At 35.8% G+C, this 18,782-nt stretch overlaps 1 protein-coding gene across 1 annotated transcript in view; it reads right to left on the bottom strand.

Moving 5' to 3' along the window:
- Window positions 1-18,782, bottom strand: part of FMN2 (formin 2) — a 399,417-nt gene that overhangs the window by 65,471 nt on the left and 315,164 nt on the right. The window contains exon 15 of the mRNA XM_086694490.1: window positions 15,045-15,096. Coding sequence (XP_086550616.1) covers window positions 15,045-15,096 — 52 coding nt within the window. The remainder of the gene's footprint in view (window positions 1-15,044; window positions 15,097-18,782) is intronic.

Below are 18,782 nucleotides of genomic sequence, written 5' to 3'. Positions count from 1 at the left end.
ACATACTCTCATGGTTTCCACTTCTAGTGTATGCCACACTGATGACATATAAAGTGCACCCTCCAGCCGTGCTGAGCTTCAGACCCAAACACCGAACCACATGCTTGTCATTTCTACTGGTTGACTTATACACACCTCAAGCTTTTCATTCTATCCCCATCTCAGTTTAGTCCCCCCCATCAGAAATGTGAGGATCCTTCTAGACCAACCCCAGAACAGCAGATGACACAACAAATAGAAAAAAAAAACTCACCAACTTTCCAGCAGAGTAAAAAAGGCACATGCAAGGGCCCAAGATGTGTACTTTCACACCACAACAGAGAGAACCCTAAGTGTTCCTGTGAGAAAAACAACAGATCAAACACAAAAGGATTGCCTGCAGATAAGAATATATATAAGACTTCTGAAATGTAGAAGAGAAAGAAATTATGACTTTGAGTTTCTAAGAGAAAATGATTTTCAAGTTAGGATTCTACGCCTAGATAAAGTATCAATTAAGAGTGAGGAAAGAATACATTTTTGAGAAATTGCATGTCTGAAAACATCATCCTGTAGACAACTGTTCTAAAAGTATGTACTGTAGGATGTACTCCCTCTTCCAAAAAGGGAGGTGGGTACCCAAAAGAAAGAAAAACACAAAGTCTAAGAGAGAGCTATCCCACAAAGGAGAGTAGCTGACGGCCAACTCAGGATGATATCTGAGCAACAGCCTCAAAGAAACCCACACAGGGTGCATCAAGAGGATGAAGAGCTCAAGGAGGAAAATAAAAATAAATGACATGGATTGTTAGACATGTTTGACCACGTGGAAAATAGTGTTGGGAGGGGCTTTGGACATATGGTTGAGTATTTGAGAATAATTAAAAATAAGCTCAGAGAAAACTAAGCAAATGAAAAAAATTCTAAGCTTCAAGAAAAAAAATTAAAACCATTTAAGAAACAACCATACCACACAATCTGATAGTGCAATAAATAATAGTGAAATAGTGATATTAAGCAAACACTAAAATTCAACTAAAATTTGCAATATGCAGGTTAGATGAATAAAAAAAAAAATGGGATGGGGATAACAGTGAACTAAAAGCTCATCTACCATTATTGTAAGTTAGTAGATAATGGCTAACTTAATGAAAAATGACATAGCAATACAGGATATGATTGAGAAATATGGCAGAAAATATCAGAGGAAACAGCTAAGAGAAATGTAAGAGGGAATAGGGGAGGGCAGGGTAGAGGCTGCTGTTTTTTGTTATAAGCCTTGTGGTACTAATTGACTTTTTCAACTATGTCTACACTTATAACAAAAAGAAATAAAAGTTAACAAAAAAGTGAAATGAACTAGAGAGGAAGTATATTCTTGGAAAAATAGGAGGACAACAATAAGCTGGAAACACTTTCCTAAACTAACTTGACTACTATGTATCCTCTGTAATTTGTTACTTAGTAGAACACCAACAAACAATGATTCACTTAGAAATAAGTAACAAAAATAAACATTGATATTCTGAGGGTATGATGCTTACAAACTTTTCCCCATTCTAAACCCTATAAATATTTCCAAATATTTTCTTCTCATTAAAGTTTCAATTTTAGTGTTTATTTACTTAATCCTTTTGCAGTTTATTTGGTGGGTGACCTGAGGCAGAATTTTAGAAATCTGTATCTACTTCCAGCAAAACCTCATTATCCTAAGGTTAATTTCCCATCTGAATTCTAAGACCTTGTTTCATTATTTCATAATGTCTTCATTTTGCTGCTCTGTCATTGACTGTCAATTTTTCAGGTTGTTAAATTTACCCAGTAAAAAATTGCAAACAAAAAAACGTTGACGGTAGTATTTTGCTTCTAAGCTGGGACCTAAGAATATCTTTTTAAGAATGGAATTGAGAAATAATTATTTTCTAAATGTCAGTATCTTATATATTGCATATCAGCTAGCTGCAGACTTTCTCTTTTTTCCCTAAATTATATGCCATTACTGGGGAGGCAGGATATCTCATCCTTCACTCACTGTCTTTTAAATATTATAATTAATATCACTAAATTTATTCTGCATCAAATGCTAAACATTATACTTGAAATAAACTATAAGGTTCTGAGTTCTGACCTTTAGCTTTCTTAAAAATTAGTTTTTTAAAATTTGTGGTCAAAATAGTAATAGAGTAGGTAGTTGCTCCTTTAAAAATTAGCATAAAAATTACTTAGGTATGCATTTCTGCATACTGCTAGTACATTCTGACCTTGAACTACATACCAGATTATGGGGGGGGGGGGGGGGCAGATGCAAGTGTCTTAAATCAATATAATATTTAACAACTGCAGGTTTAGCAAACCAATAAAGACATTTATCACTATTTAGCCTCTTGCTACTTGTCTTCCTTATTGTCTGGGCACTTTTTATTAAATCCTATAATGCAAGATAATTTATGGGGTTTACACAGCTATTACAATGCTGAATAACTGTGTTTGTACAAGTTACTGGGAAGGACAGGGAAAGGATGCTCCCCTGCCTGCAAGTATTTATATTAGGAATTTAAGTCTCATAACCCATTAAAACAGAACCTCACATTTCCTATAGTCCCTGTGTATGAAAAGCCTTTCATCAGTATGGAAATGTAAAATGTCCCATGCAAATATATATCCAAACTATAGAGGTTGCTTTTAAAATGAGGTTGAAATGTTGTAAGCCCATATCTGAGAACATGATTTAGCCACTTAAAATAGCAGAGGTGACAACACACATATTTCACATACAGTTGAGAAGTTTGGAATATTATCTTAATTTATTCCTATCTAATCAGGAACATATGGGATATAACTAAACGGAAAAAGAAAGATAAGCTGCATGAGTTTTGAAAAAAAATGAAATCTACATTATATGTTTGTAAGTAAGAATAGAAAATTAAAAGGTACCTAACACAGATTTTGAAAATATGTCAGCCTACCAGGTTCTGTTTCCCCAGAGACATGACTGGAGGATCTGAGAGATTTCAGAAGCAAAAGCAGCCCAGTTTTAGAGTGTGGACTTGAAGGTACAAAGGGGTTTTGATCTTTTTTTCTTTTGTTTAAACCAGAAATGTGATTCACAGTTGAAATGTTAGAAACAATGATTTTCTGGTTCTTATTTTTAATGGGCCAATATTTTACGTTCTCTAAATAACCGACTACAAAGTATCTCTATTACCAATATGGAGCCATGCTTTCAACTGTCATTGAGTGCTTGAAATTAAAATCAACTTTAAAAGAGTGATGTCTATATTTCAGGTCATAAAAAAAAAGTAATATGGTTATGATACTCTATTAGATACTCACAACACCCTAGAATAAAATTTAAAAATGCAATAATAGTGTTTGCAATGTCTTTACCATCTCCAGCTTCTGGTTTTCTCCTTTTTTCTATTTATTAAAATTATTTTCTGATCATTTATCACCTTTTTCATCCTACATGCTCTTCCTGGTGGATTCTTCACTGTGACTAACTCAAAGTCAAGAATCTTCTGGTCTAGTTTCTCATGCATGTTTAAAATTAATCTTGAAAACCATGTCACTTATTCTCATTTTCTTTAACTTGATTTCAATATCCTCAAATCAAAGAATTTTGATCAATTCATGAATTTCTTCCCAGAAAGACTCATGATGTTATTGCTAAACAATGTAAAAACTACAAACAAAAACAAATAAAAAAGACTTTATGAATTATTTTGTAAGGATATATTTTCATAACATTTAAAAATAATCCCCAGTTACTTTGGGAACTGTTTTAGTGGGCTAAATAATATACAGTCAGGGTTGGCAACTTTCCAGAAGTAGAATGCAAAACCTACATCTGTTCATGCTAATCTAGGGTTTTATGTGCCAATAATAATCTTACTCTTTCAGAAATGGGTATAGATGCTAATTTCCATACCACAGTATTACCAGAGGGATTAAAATATATTTTCATTGCAAATATGCTAATGTTTCTGTTTAGGAGACTGTGTGACCAGGAGTAGGAGTGTGACCTTGTGGTCTCACCCAGATGAGCTGATATTATTTGGGGAAGGAAGGAACTGTGGAAAACTGTCAACCATTAAAAGAAACTGCTGTTTGAAGAGTAGAAAAATGCATATACTCTTTGGGAAAAAGCTGTGTTTATTGTACACATACTGCATGTTTAGCTACCGTGTTAAATACAATATTTATAGGATCACAATTACTTATCATAATAAATGAAGAAAACCAAGATCAGAAATACTAATGAGCTTGCCATGGGCCTAGAGGTAGTTGTTTCTTCCTCCTTGACACTCTCTGCAAACATATATGTTTGCAACAGTAAACAATACAAGCAACAGTAGGCAATAAAAAATAAGATGATATGTTTTATAATGTAGAAGTTCTCACACACATAAAAAAATAAAAAAATCAATTTATAACAGCTCATTCACTATTCACCAAATTATCTCTTTTCAACCTTCATTTTCATATATTGCTGGTTATTTTTTAATTTTAATATTTATTTATTCTTGAGAGAGAGAGAGACAGAGTGTGAGTGGGGGAGGGACAAGGGGGAGACACAAAATCTGAAGCAGGTTCCACGTTCTGAGCAGTCAGCACAGACCCCGACACGGGGCTTGAACCCATGAACTGCGAAATCATGACCTGAGCCTAAGTCAGATGCTTAACCGACTGAGCCACCCAGGTACCCCCATATATTGCTGGTTATTAACTTTAGAAAACTTGCTTCATCCATAGCCCATGCTGGGGCCCCCCATGCCAACCTGTCTAGGAGTCAATCAGGTTCATCCTTTTGAGAATTTGCAATAATCACTGTAGAGAAAATTCAAACTTGAGCCACTATTAGCAGGTCACTAAGATAAACGTCGTGAAGTAACAATAATATCAAGTAATTATATCACGCTTATTCCGTGCTAGGCACTGTTCTATTATTCTCATTTTAGAAATGAGGAAACAGAGCTACAGAAAGTTTTAATAAGTTTGCCTAAATTAGACAACTTTAAAAAGGGGTGGGGGGAGGTGGGAGTAAACCTGGATTTATTAACCACTCTACTACGCACATGGCCAGGGATGGGAACCTGCACTTATACCTGTCTCATTCCCACCCTTTCTGAGGTTGCTTACCTTTACCTTGGACTCCAGGCCTCTTAGGGATATCCCTTTGGCGGTGTTAACAATTTAAGGTAGTTCTCTATCAGGTAATGAAGTGAGCCCTCTAATGACTATCTTTTAAAGCAGATTTAAGTTGCCTTATGAAATGTGTATATATATGAAGTCACCTAGAATGCTTCCATTTTTTTCTTAGTTCGTTCTACTCAGAAAATCGGTTCCTCTCCCTGAAAGTGATTTTAGATTCATTTTTGTCGACTGTTTTTTCTAGAAGCTGCTGTCGTAGAAACATAGTTTCTCAACCCCAGTGGATTTTCGTCACGATACTACTGTTAAATACACCTGCTAACTTAAATTAACTGCTACCATTTCTAATTTTAATTTTCTAAAATATAAATATAAAACAGTTGTCAAAATAGCATATCCTGTCTTTCTTGAATTGTCTTCGCCCTTCCCACCTCCTGTAAGAACATAGCCATCCCAATCCCCAATGATACTGTGGTGATTTCATTAGTCTTCTTCTTGGTGAGAGAGGATAAAACTTTGGGAGTTTTAACTTCTATCAAGTTAGAGAATGTAGCTCCTGGAAAAACTTTAGTCTATACAAGGCCCAAACATATTTTTGAACATTGGAATAGAGAAGATCTTTTCAACGCTACACAACACGGAAGAGTTTCTATTTTGAAAACAAAACTCTACAAAAGGGCAGTAATTCTGTGACGTTATTTTTTTCCCTTCACAATTAGCAACCAAAGTTGAGAAGAAACATAACAAACTCTGAGGGAGAAGTTCCTAAAATCCTTATATTCAGAACACACAAAAGCTCACAAAAACCTTCAGGAGAGACCAATACCTCAGAGTGTTTTTTATAAGTGACAAAGGTCAGCAAATCTGTACCAGGTGTCACAGGCTCCCGCATTATTGAAAATCAGTGGATTTTATAAACATTTAAATAATGCAGCCACAGAAGAAAATCCCTTTGTACAAGGAAAAGTGCCATACCTAAACTTTGTCGCCTGGCCTGAAAGTGAAAGCTATGGAACACAGCTTCTCACCACTGATCCTAGGAATCTTCCTCCTAGGGGCCTCCAAATGGTAAACTTTCTGGCAGGATTTGAAGCAGTTAACTGAGAAATTCAAATCGGAAAATAACAAACTCCAACTTTGTTTTACTTTATCAATATTGTCAAGAGAATGATGTAATTGTTTGGGGGTTTTTGCAAAAGACATTCCGTGTCACTTCAGTTTTAACACCAGGCTGGAGCCTGCCTGGTCTGCCAGCATAAGCCAGATAAACACAGACCTGTAGTCTTTCTATTCATCTCCGGATAGTTACTCAGAAAGATTCTGGAAAATATGCCTATTATGAACTAAACATTTCACTTTTCATTTTATCCATGTGCCAGAAGTCCATTCCTTGGATAAACACTTTACAAACTGACACTCTAAAAGTCACTAAACATGATAAAGTGTGTGTGCATCATTTCAGGACTGATTAAATATTTTCTCTCCCATGACAAATGAACAGTTACATACTATATGAAGCAATTGGAACCGACATTCCTTTTCTTTCTTTCCTTCATTTTGTCTTTATTTTGCACGAAAGATTAATTTTCCATTTCAACTCATTTGTTATGCAATCTTGGCTTTGGTAAAATACCACTCAAGCAATATTACCCGCAGAAATAGTATTTATTTTTTTTTAAACATGTGATTTTAAATTCTTTCACAAATGTGCTTTCTTCCCCTACTGTTTCTCACCTTTTATCACTGGTTGTTTGCAGTTTCCTTTGTTTTTGTTTATATATAATGGGGGATGGAGGAGAACTAGTGTATTCTATTTAGAAATTAAAAAAAAAAAAGATTCGTAGTATGAGGTACATTAAGTGTGTGTTAAAACTATACAATCATTCTTCGTCACATCATAATACCAAATAAAGCACATTAATTTACTAATTCTGTAAGTATGATGGTAATCATTGCTTCTCTACTTCACAAATTTACTGTTGTCTCGCTTATGATAAGATGAGCTACATTCTACTCTTTCTCTTGTCTTTAGCTCATGGGGGTAGGGAGGGAGACTTTCATTCTGAAACAATTTTGAAAGCAGAGCTTTACAAAAAATTTCAGTAGGATATATGTCCTGTTGGAAAAGACAAACATCTTGAAATGAATGTGAGAAAAATCACAAACTTCCTGGAATAATGAAATAGTTCTTTTAAAATGAAGAAATGGTGCAAACAAATTACTTAGTTTTCCATTATTCATAAAAGGTGCCACAAGTTAATTATACCTTTCTCAGCTTGATTTCCTTTATCTAGAACATCATGTGAATTAACTGACAAAGATTAATTATCTAATGTAATAGTTATAATTCAAATTTTACTTTTAGTCATTTCCATCTGCTTATTGATGCCAGAATAATAAATTTAGTGAAACTAAAGGAACTGATAGATGAAACAAACTGCTTCAAAAATCTGCTCTTTTTCTATTTCAAGAGCCAGTTTCACCACAAAATACGTATTTTACCAGTGGAATTAATAGAAGAAATCTAAGAAAAATTTGAAGTTAGCCACAATTTAAAAATAAGTATCTCTGAGTATCAGAAGACAATTTTATAATTCCAACTCTCATTATTCTTTAAATAGAAATATGAAGGAATGGCCACTTATTAGACAAATTCAGAATCTCTACATTCCCTGCTAATGAGCTGAGACAGACACTGAGTAATTCTGTGGGAAAATAAAAACAACATATTTGGTCTGGTGATATTTTTTCCACAATTAAAGAAAGCCACTTATGTTAATTAAAAATAAAATAAAAGCAGACGCTGAAATAAACACATACTGTGTGTATGCAAGCAACCTTAACAAGAGTCTGCTGAAATCCATCTTGTAAGACAATATGATAGCTTGGCTTGCCCAGGGAAATCATCTGAAGATGAGAATATGTTCATCCGATTTGTATTTGGGTTTGGGGTAAGGTTCAAGATCATCTGCTCAGTTGTCTCACTTTCTGGGAGAACTGAAGAGTTCAGTTAAACTATTCACTATCCAAAAACTATACATTTGTGTTCATGTGAAATAGTAACATAAAGTCCTACTTCTCAGATTAATAGTAAAAATGTGTGGCAAACAGACAAAATTAGCATATAAAACTGTCACGCTAGCAAATGGAACATGAAAAAAAAATCTGATTTTCTTCAAAAATATATAACCATTGTTTCTTTTGAATATTTTTATTTAGTTAGGAAATCATAAAATGACCTAAAAAATCCATAATATTCCACTATAGAAAAAAGTTCTAATTAGTATCTTGATAAAAGTTCACTTATCCATTTTAAACTAAAAGCCAAGACTTTTTTTTCTTTGTAAGCACTCAAATATAGAGATGAATTCGTATATAATTCCTTTCAAAGCATGCTGATAACTTGAGTTTGTGTAATTTACAAAACATTTTCATGAATACACTTTTCTAGTAAAGGCCTCTTACTCGCCTCATTTGAGGAAATTTTTTAGACTGCAAAACACAAGCAAGGTATTCTGTTCCTACAGCCTTGGAAGATAGGAGAAAGGATGAGGTTATATGCCTTTTACAAACAAGGAAGCTAAGCCCCAACCACTCTGTGGTTTTTCCAGTTGCAATTCTAAGGTAGAGCTGTCTGGGCCCTGCCCACCGAACTGGCTTGCCTTCTTTCATAGCAACTGTGGGGAGAGCATGGAATGCTAAATTACCTCAAAAACTTTGCGAAACAGAAGGGTTCCATCACGCTATGTTCTGTGACACATTTATAGTGTGACCCAGCTGTCACAATTACCTGTAAATGACTCTCAACTAGTTCTGAAAAGGAAAGCACATACATCTGTCACTGGGCCGCTTATGATAGGGTACAAAGTAAAACTCAAACGTCTTGAGTTGTTACAGCAACACTGAGATAAAAACAGGACCCTCGCAAGAAAATTCCTTTGATTAAGATGCGTTCAACATATTCGTACAACCGGTGTCTTTGCTGCCTCGAGTTCAGGAAAATGAAGAAGTTCAGCTTTGCTGGGATTTAAATAGGTAGACCAAGTAGGATCAGTGTGTTTATATATCATCTTACCTCCAAAATGGATTACATCCGGCTTAATAATATGACACACAGAACATAATAATAACCTATAATAAACAGAAAATAAAGGGGTAATGGGAGAAATGGGAGACAGAGAAGCTATCTGTCCAAATACACATTTGTGGCTCTCCTCTAGGGGCCTTGCTGAGGCAACTCACAGAGATCAGAGAGTGAGAAGAGTTGGCATTTCACCTTAAAGTGTGTGTGTGTGTGTGTGTGTGTGTGTGTGTGTGTGTGTGTGTGTGAAGTGGGGGTGGGTTAGATGGAGGGGTTTCTGGCCAACTCAAGCACAAAGAGAAACTGTAAACACCTGAGGCCTTGGGTTCCCAAGAAGTTTACACTGGTAGAAGAGCATTTGGTGATTACTGCCAGAGGTGGCAATGGGGTGGTTTACAAAATGGTCAAGGCCTCATAGCTGGGAAGGAGACCCAAGACTCTAGAATCTGGGTCAAATCCACCATTCCCTCAGCTGTGGGAGAGGAGCCAGCCAGCTTGGCTTAACTGAAACCCCTTCATCACATCAGGAAGAAATGCTTCTGCCTACTCACATACACAGTTCTAGGAAAAGCAGTGAACTCAGCTGAGGCTGGTGTTCTTCCAGATTGCCAGGCATATGTGTGATTTTATTTTAAACATAGCATCCTAAAAGCTGCCCCTGGGTTAGAATAGCTATTGTTCAGCAAATGACTGGTCAGAGATTGTGCTGAAGCTCTTAGTGCCAGGCAGGCTTATATCATTTGCTGATGGATCTGTATGCATCCTGGGGAATGTTTCCAAGTCTGCTCCACATCCTGGTCTGATGGCTCATGAGTAAGTGCAGCCTAGTAAACTTATGCACAGCCTTTCCAAACCCTAGGGTAGACTGTGATCCCGGAAGAATACTTCTTCTCTGGTTCTTTCTGTGAAACTTCTGATTGCTTGACCATTTTGCTCCTTGAATCCTGGAGCTGTGACTGCCCTCTTAACTGCTTTACACTAAGACCTCCATTGTTTTCAACAAACATTTAGGCATGGAATTCTCCTCTGTTCCAAAAAAAGGTAAGTCCTCTCAGACAGACCTGCAGACCTCTGGGTAGGATGTCCGTGTCTCTGCACAAGAGCTAAAACTAGAGGCGGGGCAGTGGCCCACTTTTGCTCTACAAGCAAAGAGAGACTTTTGCTCTACCAGCAGGAACTGGATAGCCCCTAGTCTCCTTGGCTTGCACTTCTTGGTGTATGTAGAACCCTTGCCCTAATAATAAGCTGGGACAAAAAACTGGGGGCCAAATATTCTTCATCTGCCACTTCCGGGGGAGAGCTTATACCCTGCAAAAGGGGCCTGGGTTGAGGACGGGAGCCCCCTTGTCTTGACACCATAGTCTAGGATAGAACTTCTGTAGTAAGCTGCAGCTGGTGGGATGAATAGTGCTGGCAGTCTGCTGATAAAGGGTGAAATAACAGAGTGGGAGCGAGACGAGGGCGCCTGCCTGGGTTAGAGCTTCGAGAGTAGTTTCCATAAGACATAACTGATGTGTGGCTCAAATGTCACAGATCTAGTAGACCGTTTCGAATGAATGATGCTCCATTTGCTGGGTGCCCTTAGAACATTTCCTAATAACGCCAAATGATTGTTTTACATAATTTTCTCCAGCTAAATGTTTGTTTGCTGGGAAGAGAGTTCATTCTAGAAGTCAGTCTCCTAAGCTCAAGAATTTTGTTAAATACAAGAGGATTTAAAAAATCTGTATCAGGCAACCTGGGTGGCTCAGTCGGTTAAGCGTCCGACTTTGGCTCAGTTCATGATCTCATGGCTTGTGAGTTCAAGCCCCGGGTCGGGTTCTGTGCTGACAGCTCGAAGCCTGGGGCCTGCTTCTGATTCGGTCTCCCTATCTCTCTACTCCTCTCCTGTTCACGCTCTGTCTCTCCCTCTCTCAAAAATAAATATACACGGGGCGCCTGGGTGGCGCAGTCGGTTAAGCGTCCGACTTCAGCCAGGTCACAATCTCGCGGTCCGGGAGTTCGAGCCCCACGTCGGGCTCTGGGCTGATGGCTCAGAGCCTGGAGCCTGTTTCCGATTCTGTGTCTCCCTCTCTCTCTGCCCCTCCCCCGTTCATGCTCTGTCTCTCTCTGTCCCAAATAAATAAATAAACGTTGAAAAAAAAATTAAAAAAAAAATAATAAATAAATATACATTAAAAAATTAAAAAAAAAATCTATATGAGGCAGGGGCTCTATACATAACTCATTTAATTATTTTGAAATATCTCCACCCACTTACCCACTTATCTACATATTATTTCTCTTATTTCAGGTAAGGACAAAGATGTAAAGTTATAGTAAATCCTTGAAGTCACAGTGCCAGAAGGATGGAGCAAGTGCAGATACACATGTGATACCAAAATCTTGTTCCATGACCATGCGAAGCTGCCCAGTGTCTGATCCAATGGAGACAGTGAATCAAACAAATAAATATATGGCCTAAGTCTGAAATCTGTCTGTTTCTATTACTACCACCAACCTTTTTCTAATCTCTAATTAAGATAATAACGTGAATACAATATAGCAATTGACATCTGATCATTTGCTAAAATCTTGGCATCTGGCAAATATTAACTAAATTCTCACCTACAGAGTGGGTACTGTTATCCTGGGGTTATAGTATTGGCCTGAAATCACAGAGCTAACACATGAAAGGCAGGATTTGGTCTTCAAGGTCATCAGGCCCGGGTTACACCGCCTTCCTGAATAGAATTACTATTAATTGCTGACCTGGTCACGTAAGACTGCTACAAAAATCTTTATTTATTTCTTTGAGAAATGTTTCATATGATTATTTTTATTTTCGAGTTTCAGAATTGTTCAATTATAAAAGATGGCTCTTTGACTAACAATTTGGTCATTAGGCAGTTTTTCTTCCGTGCATCTAACTGAAATTTCTGTTTGTCATAATTTAAGGACTTGACTTTTTTTTTTAATTCCAGTATAGTTGGTATACAATGTTATGTTAGTTTCTCTGTACACTATGGTGATTCAACAATCCTTTTATTTTTGTTAAAATTTTATTGAGGATTTTTGCATCTAGGTTCATCAGACATATGGGTCTCTAATTCTCTTTTCTTGTGTCTTTATCTAGTATTGGCATAAGGGTAATGCTGGCCTCATAGAATCAACTTGGATGCTTTCCTTCCTCTTCAATTTTTGAAACGGTTTGAGAAGAATAGGTATTAACTCTCCTTTAAATGTTTGGTTGATGTTTGGTAGAATTCACCTGTGAAGCCATCTGGTCCTGAACTTTTGTTCATTGAAAGTTTTTTGATTATTGATTCAATTTTGTTGCTGGTAATTAGTCTGTTCAAATTTTCTACTTCTTCCTGCTTCAGTTTTGGTAGTTTATATGGTTCTGGAATTTATCCATTTCTTCTAGTTTGTCCAATTTGTTGGCATATAATTTTCAGTAATACTCTCTTACAATTCTTTGTATTTCTATGGTATCAGTTATTATTTCTCCTTTAATTTCTGATTTTGTTGTTTCAAATCCCCCCCTTTCTGTTTCTGTTGATGAGTCTGCTAAAGGTTTATAAATTTTATCTTTTCAAAGAACAAGCTCCTGCTTTCATTGAGCTGTTCTATTGTTGTTGTTGTTGTTTTACTTTCTATTTAATTTATTTCTACTCTAATCACCACTATTTCCTTCTTTCTACTGGTTTGGGTTTTGTTTGCTCTTTTTTAGCTCCTTTAGATGTAAGATTAGGTTGTTTGATATTTTTCTTGCTTCTTGAAGTGGGCATGTATTGCTCTAAACTTACCTCTTAGACCAGCTTTTGCCCCATTGTGTATTCATTTTCATTTGTTTTCATGTACTTTTAAATTTTTTTCTTTTATTTCCTGGATGACCCATTCATTGTTTAGTAGCATGTTATTTAACCTCCATGTATTTGTGGTTTTTCCAGATTTTTTCTTGTGGTTCATTTCTACTTTCATATTGTTACGGTCAGAAAATATGCAATTTATGACTTCAATGTTTTTGAATTTGTGGAGACTTGTTTTGTAACCTAATATGTGATCTATTCTGGAGAATGTTCCATGTGCACTTGAAAAGAATGTATATTCTGCAGTTTTAGGATGGAATATTCTGAATATATCTGTTAGATCCAGTTGGTCCAAGATGTCTTTCAAAGCCACTGTTTCCTTATTGATTTTGTTTGAGTGATCTGTCCATTGTCGTAACTGGGGTGTTAATGTCCTCTACTATTATTGAACTACTATCAATTACTTCCTTTATGTTTGTCATTGGTTGCTTTATGTTATTTGGGTGCTATCATGTTGGGTGCATACATATTTACAATTATTATTTTCTCGTTGTATTTCCCCCTTTATTATTACATATTGTCCTTCTTTTCTCTCCTGTTACAGTCTTTGTTTTAAAGTCTATTTTGTCCAGTAGAAGTATTGCTACCCTGGCTTTCTTTTCACTTCTATTGCATGATAAGTACTTTTTTACCCCTTCATTTTCAATTTGTCTTTAGGTCTGAAATGGGTCTTGCTTTTTTAACCATTCTGTCACCCTATGTCTTTTGATTAGAGTGTTTAGTCCTTTTATATTCAAAGTAATTATTGACAGATAATTTCAAAGTAGTCATTGGTAGATTTATTAATTTTTATACGAATATTTTTGGGTTGTAGAATGAATCATCTGAGTTTCCATTATTTCTTATGGGGAAATTTGTTTTGATATACAAGTGCTTTGGATTACAAGCATGTTTCTGGAATGAATTATGTTCACAAACAAAGGTTTTACTGTACTTTTAAGATGTGAATAACATTTAGCGGCACCTGGGAGGCTCAGTTGGTTAAGCATCTGATTTTGTCTCAGGTCATGATCTCATGGTTTGTGAGTTCGAGGCCCACATTGGGCTCTGTGCTGACAGCTCAGAGTCTGCTCCAGATTCTGTCTCCCTCTCTCTCTCTGCCCCTCTCCTGCGCTCGCTCTCTCTCTCCCTCAAAAATAAACAAACACTAAAAAATAAAAAAAAGGATGTGATTAACATTTAAATCAGTAGACTTGGAGAAAGCAGGTTATCCTCCATAATGTGGATGGGCCTAATTCAATCAGTCGAAGGTCTTAAGAAAAGTGGCTACCCTAGTATGAAGACATTCTGGAATTCTGTCTCCAAAATGCTCTCAGACTCAAGGTTATAACATTAACTACTACCAGTAATTACCACTCTGTTATGCGCCAATTCCTTAATCTCTCTCTCTCTCTCTCCCTGCACACACATTGCGCACACACACACACACACACACACACACACACCTGTCTGTTTTCTGGAAAACACTGACTAATATGGAGAGAAAAGAGAAAAGGGGAAAATTGAGGCAGAGAGGCCAAGATATTTGTGAGCTACTTTTCTATGCTTACTCACTCATGATTCTGAAATCTCCATTCTGAAAGTAAAAGTTTATGCACAGGAAGTTCCCAACTTCCTACTTAGGCTCTACATTTTAACGTGGAAACTCAATAGTTTCCTATAATCAACTCTTACCTTCTTTCTTGAAACAGGTTCCTGCTATCTTCCTTTCTCTTGTACTTCCACAGTCATAAATCTCATTCAAAGAAAGTGCTAAGCTATTCACAATAATTTGATACTTAACAGATTCATACAGAAACTAGAGTCCAAAAAATAAAATTTTGAAATTCAATCATATTCAGGTAAACGATTACTTTCTTTTTCTCTTATGCTTGAAAATAAAAACTGAGCTAATAATTGGTTCCTTGAGATAAAAACATACTAAGTATTTAATAAACTTATTCTGAAAAGAAATTTTTATATCAAAGGAAGTAATTTCTCACCATTTATGAGTCTCTGTCAGTGAATTCTCCTCTGCCTCTTGGTCAATTTTAGCTGCAAATGCAAAAATAGAAAAAGAAATGAGATAAATGATAGTTACGCTATCTTAAGCAAAATACGATCCAAATAATATGAAATATATTTTAATTCATTACTAATTGTTAATTCTAATATATTCCTGAAAGTTTATTTTAAATCGATTAATATGATTCAGTAGATTACATTTAATTTTCTTTACCTATGTATCAACACATAAATATATGTAAATTAAAATTTTTAAATTCTAAGTAATTCCCTTTTTTCTAAGTTAATTTCTGTAAGTCAGTCACATTAACCTGAGAAAACAAAACAGTGGCTAATTTCATAATCACATTAAATGTGTTTGTCACATTAATTTGTTTAAATTAGGATTTTAATGCCAATAATTACTTGAAAATAATTCTCTCAAGCAAAGGTAGAAAAACCAAGTCAAGAAACTAAATAGAAATGGTTGTGACCTTCTTGACTAGTGCTCTCCATACCAGACCACAAATGAACAGATACACAGATTATTTCTACAGAAGTACAGGATGAGATACTAATATTTTCTACGAATGAAAGTAGGGAGGCAATAGTGTACTCATTTATTTGCTAGCATTTTTGTCTAAACACAAATGGTAGACTGACAAACCCAAAGATCAAATTTGAGAAGGTGATTATATCATTATTTGAAATTATTTGAAAAAACATAGGAACTTCGTTACATAAAACATGTGTGGCAGTGACTTTTACATTTTTCGACCAGCAAGCATGATGTATTACTCTACATACACGCACGTGCACACACGCTGAACCTAAAGTTTAAAAAATACTCTTCACGTGATGCTAATATTTTTAGACTATTCTACTAGAATAGTGCAGTTTAGTGTAGTGTAGTGTAGTTTCAAAGTGTAGTTGTCACCCACTAAGTTGATTTCATGCATCACTAATGGTTGTCACACACACTTTGAAAATCACTAAGCAACAGGACAAAAAGTTAAAAAAATCAGTTAAAAAAAAAAAACCCCTAGAACTAGTGAAAGAAGTTGTCTTTTGGGTCACACTTGTGACCATCTGGAGAAATGAGGAGAAAAGTGGAGGAGGGCGAGTTGATTATAAAAAATTGGAACTGTGCATGAAATCAAACCCATGGTCACTTGAGAATTGTCAAAGTGTCTCTATCACTACTTAAAACACAATAATCCAGCTTGGGCTGGTTAATGTTTTACAACCTCAAGATAGTGTTTGTTCAAAGGTCTGTACAGTATCTTTAAAGCCATAATTCAGGGGCATGCTGCCACTCTTGGCCAAGATTGTCGAATTTAGCAGGGATCATTTGACCTGGCAGCAGAGAGCATTGTTTTCTCCTTTACATTTTTGTACTTTAGATTGTTTACACGAACTTACAGGTCAATTGTTAGCCATATTAAAAAATAGAATAAATGCTCCATGATTTTACTTTGAAAAGGTTCCAACATGAATACATTGTCTTATAAAATCTGCTCTGGGCTGCCTAGCTTAAAAACGGTGTGCTTCAAGAAGCAATTCTAGAACAATATAGAGTATAAGGGAAAACAAAAAAGTAGCACAATGCGTGCCATTTTCAGAAAGGACATTCTTCCAATTGCCCTCATATGTATATATATTTTTTTTCCTTTTTTAAAAAATACAGAGATTAAGAGTGAGGTTGGAAGAAAATTTCTGGATTATGTTAGAAGAATCAAGTAAACTTCTTATGAAATTTAAAACATGCTGGAATGAGGGCAAGAGATCTGTGTTCTATTCCTGATTCTACCATTAAAATTAGCTACGTAATCCCTGCTAAATAGATTAATCTGTTGACATATATAAAATATTTAACATAGTGCCTCCAATAATTAGCAGGGACTAAATAAATGTTCTTTGAAAATTCTGGATTTTAAGCTCTTGAAATTTGTCAGGTGATATATAATTATCTTTAATTGAATACATCAAAAGCTATTTTATTAGGTTTCAACTTATATGGAGATAAAGAAAGCACATAGTTACAGCTTTTCAAAAAGTATAGGCCCCTAAATTGTGGTGAGTAGAGTGAAGTGAGTTTCATATGTTCATAATGATTCCTTTTGATGTGTACTAAAACAGTTCTTGCTTCACTGCATGAGCAAGTTTGGCTTAAAAAAAAACACACACTCTAATTCAATGTGGCAAAAGATTGCATCTTACCAAGGGAACTAAACATAAAAACAGACCCTCCTCCCAAACCTAATAGCTGTATTACAATCATAAAACCAAATTGGAAGAGCGGAGAATACTTAAAAATGCTCTATTATCCATTATCTTTACATGATTTTGAAGCTAAGAGGATTTGTGTATTCAGAGTGTAATCAGCTTTGATAAACAGTCAAATGAGAGATCAAAGCAAGTGCATTAGAGTACACATTTCAACTCTTGATGTAGAGTCAACAATTCAGTGAACTAGACAGATTTTCCTTTGTATGGCAATCTTAGAAACAAAAACTTTCTGAAAAGTTGGGGTGTAATTCAGTTTTCTGGGAACAGTGAAACACAATTTTCCAACAAGCTGCTTGTACAAACACTCCATCAACATTTTGCTGTTGTGATTCTTTGAAACACACTTACGATGTTAACTTAGTGACACATGCAGCATTCTGTTTCTTTAGTTAATGAGTATGAAATCTACCAAAGTAAAATAAAATGTAATGAAGTTAGAGAAAATTAGGATATCTTTTAGCAACAAAATAAGAATAACACTGCCATTCAAGTAGGAGGTATACAAGCTAGTCCCATCCAGGGACCGGAATCTTAAAGACTGTGTTTTTCCATCTGAGTAGAAGCTTCTGACAGGCAGTGGCCATCTGTGTTATATAAATAACTTTTCTAGTAAAAGCTGAAGGTGACATAGAAATAAGATTATTTTCTATAAACCATTTCAACATCTTATTGCTAATTATTTCATTCCCTGAGCTATATTTTCAAAAATACAAATACTGTTTTTAGTTCATTTCTAATGGCACAGATGGCTTTGTGACTAGTTTTGAATGCCAGTGTTACTTTTAGCACGTTTCCTATATATTTACAACATAGTGTCAATAAACCTTTATCAATTAAGTATGCAAATTTTTCTTGATAAGAGTTATAAAATGTTCCAATTTTCTATTTAAAGGATGACTGAGTTTCCAATTCTTTGTTTTTAACTTTTTTTTTTTTAATTTTTTTTTTCAACGTTTTTTATTTATTTTTGGGACAGAGAGAGACAGAGCATGAACGGGGGAGGGGCAGAGAGAGAGGGAGACACAGAATCGGAAACAGGCTCCAGGCTCCGAGCCATCAGCCCAGAGCCTGACGCGGGGCTCGAACTCACAGACTGGGAGATCGTGACCTGGCTGAAGTCGGACGCTTAACCGACTGCGCCACCCACGCGCCCCTTTTGTTTTTAACTTTAAAAAACAATTGGTTTTGAGAGTGAAAGAGAGAGTGCATGATCTGGGAGGGGCAGACAGAAAGGGAGACACAGAATTCAAAGCAGGCTCCAGGTTCTGAGCTGTCAGCACAGAGCCCGACCCGGGGCTCAAATTCATGAACTGTGAGATCATGACCTGAGCTGAAGTCAGATGCTCAACTGACTGAGCCACTCAGGGACCCCAAATTTTCCCATTCTTTATAGCACATAGCTTATTTCTTTTTGTCATATGTCAAATGAGAATGGTGGCTTTCTAGTC

This window comes from Puma concolor, chromosome E4 (genome assembly GCF_028749965.1).
Source record: "Puma concolor isolate L17-30 chromosome E4, mPumCon1.1.hap2, whole genome shotgun sequence".
NCBI classification, from domain to species: Eukaryota; Metazoa; Chordata; class Mammalia; order Carnivora; family Felidae; genus Puma; species Puma concolor.
The sequence above is the reverse complement of the archived record's forward strand: the minus strand, read 5'-3'. Positions and strand labels throughout refer to the sequence as shown.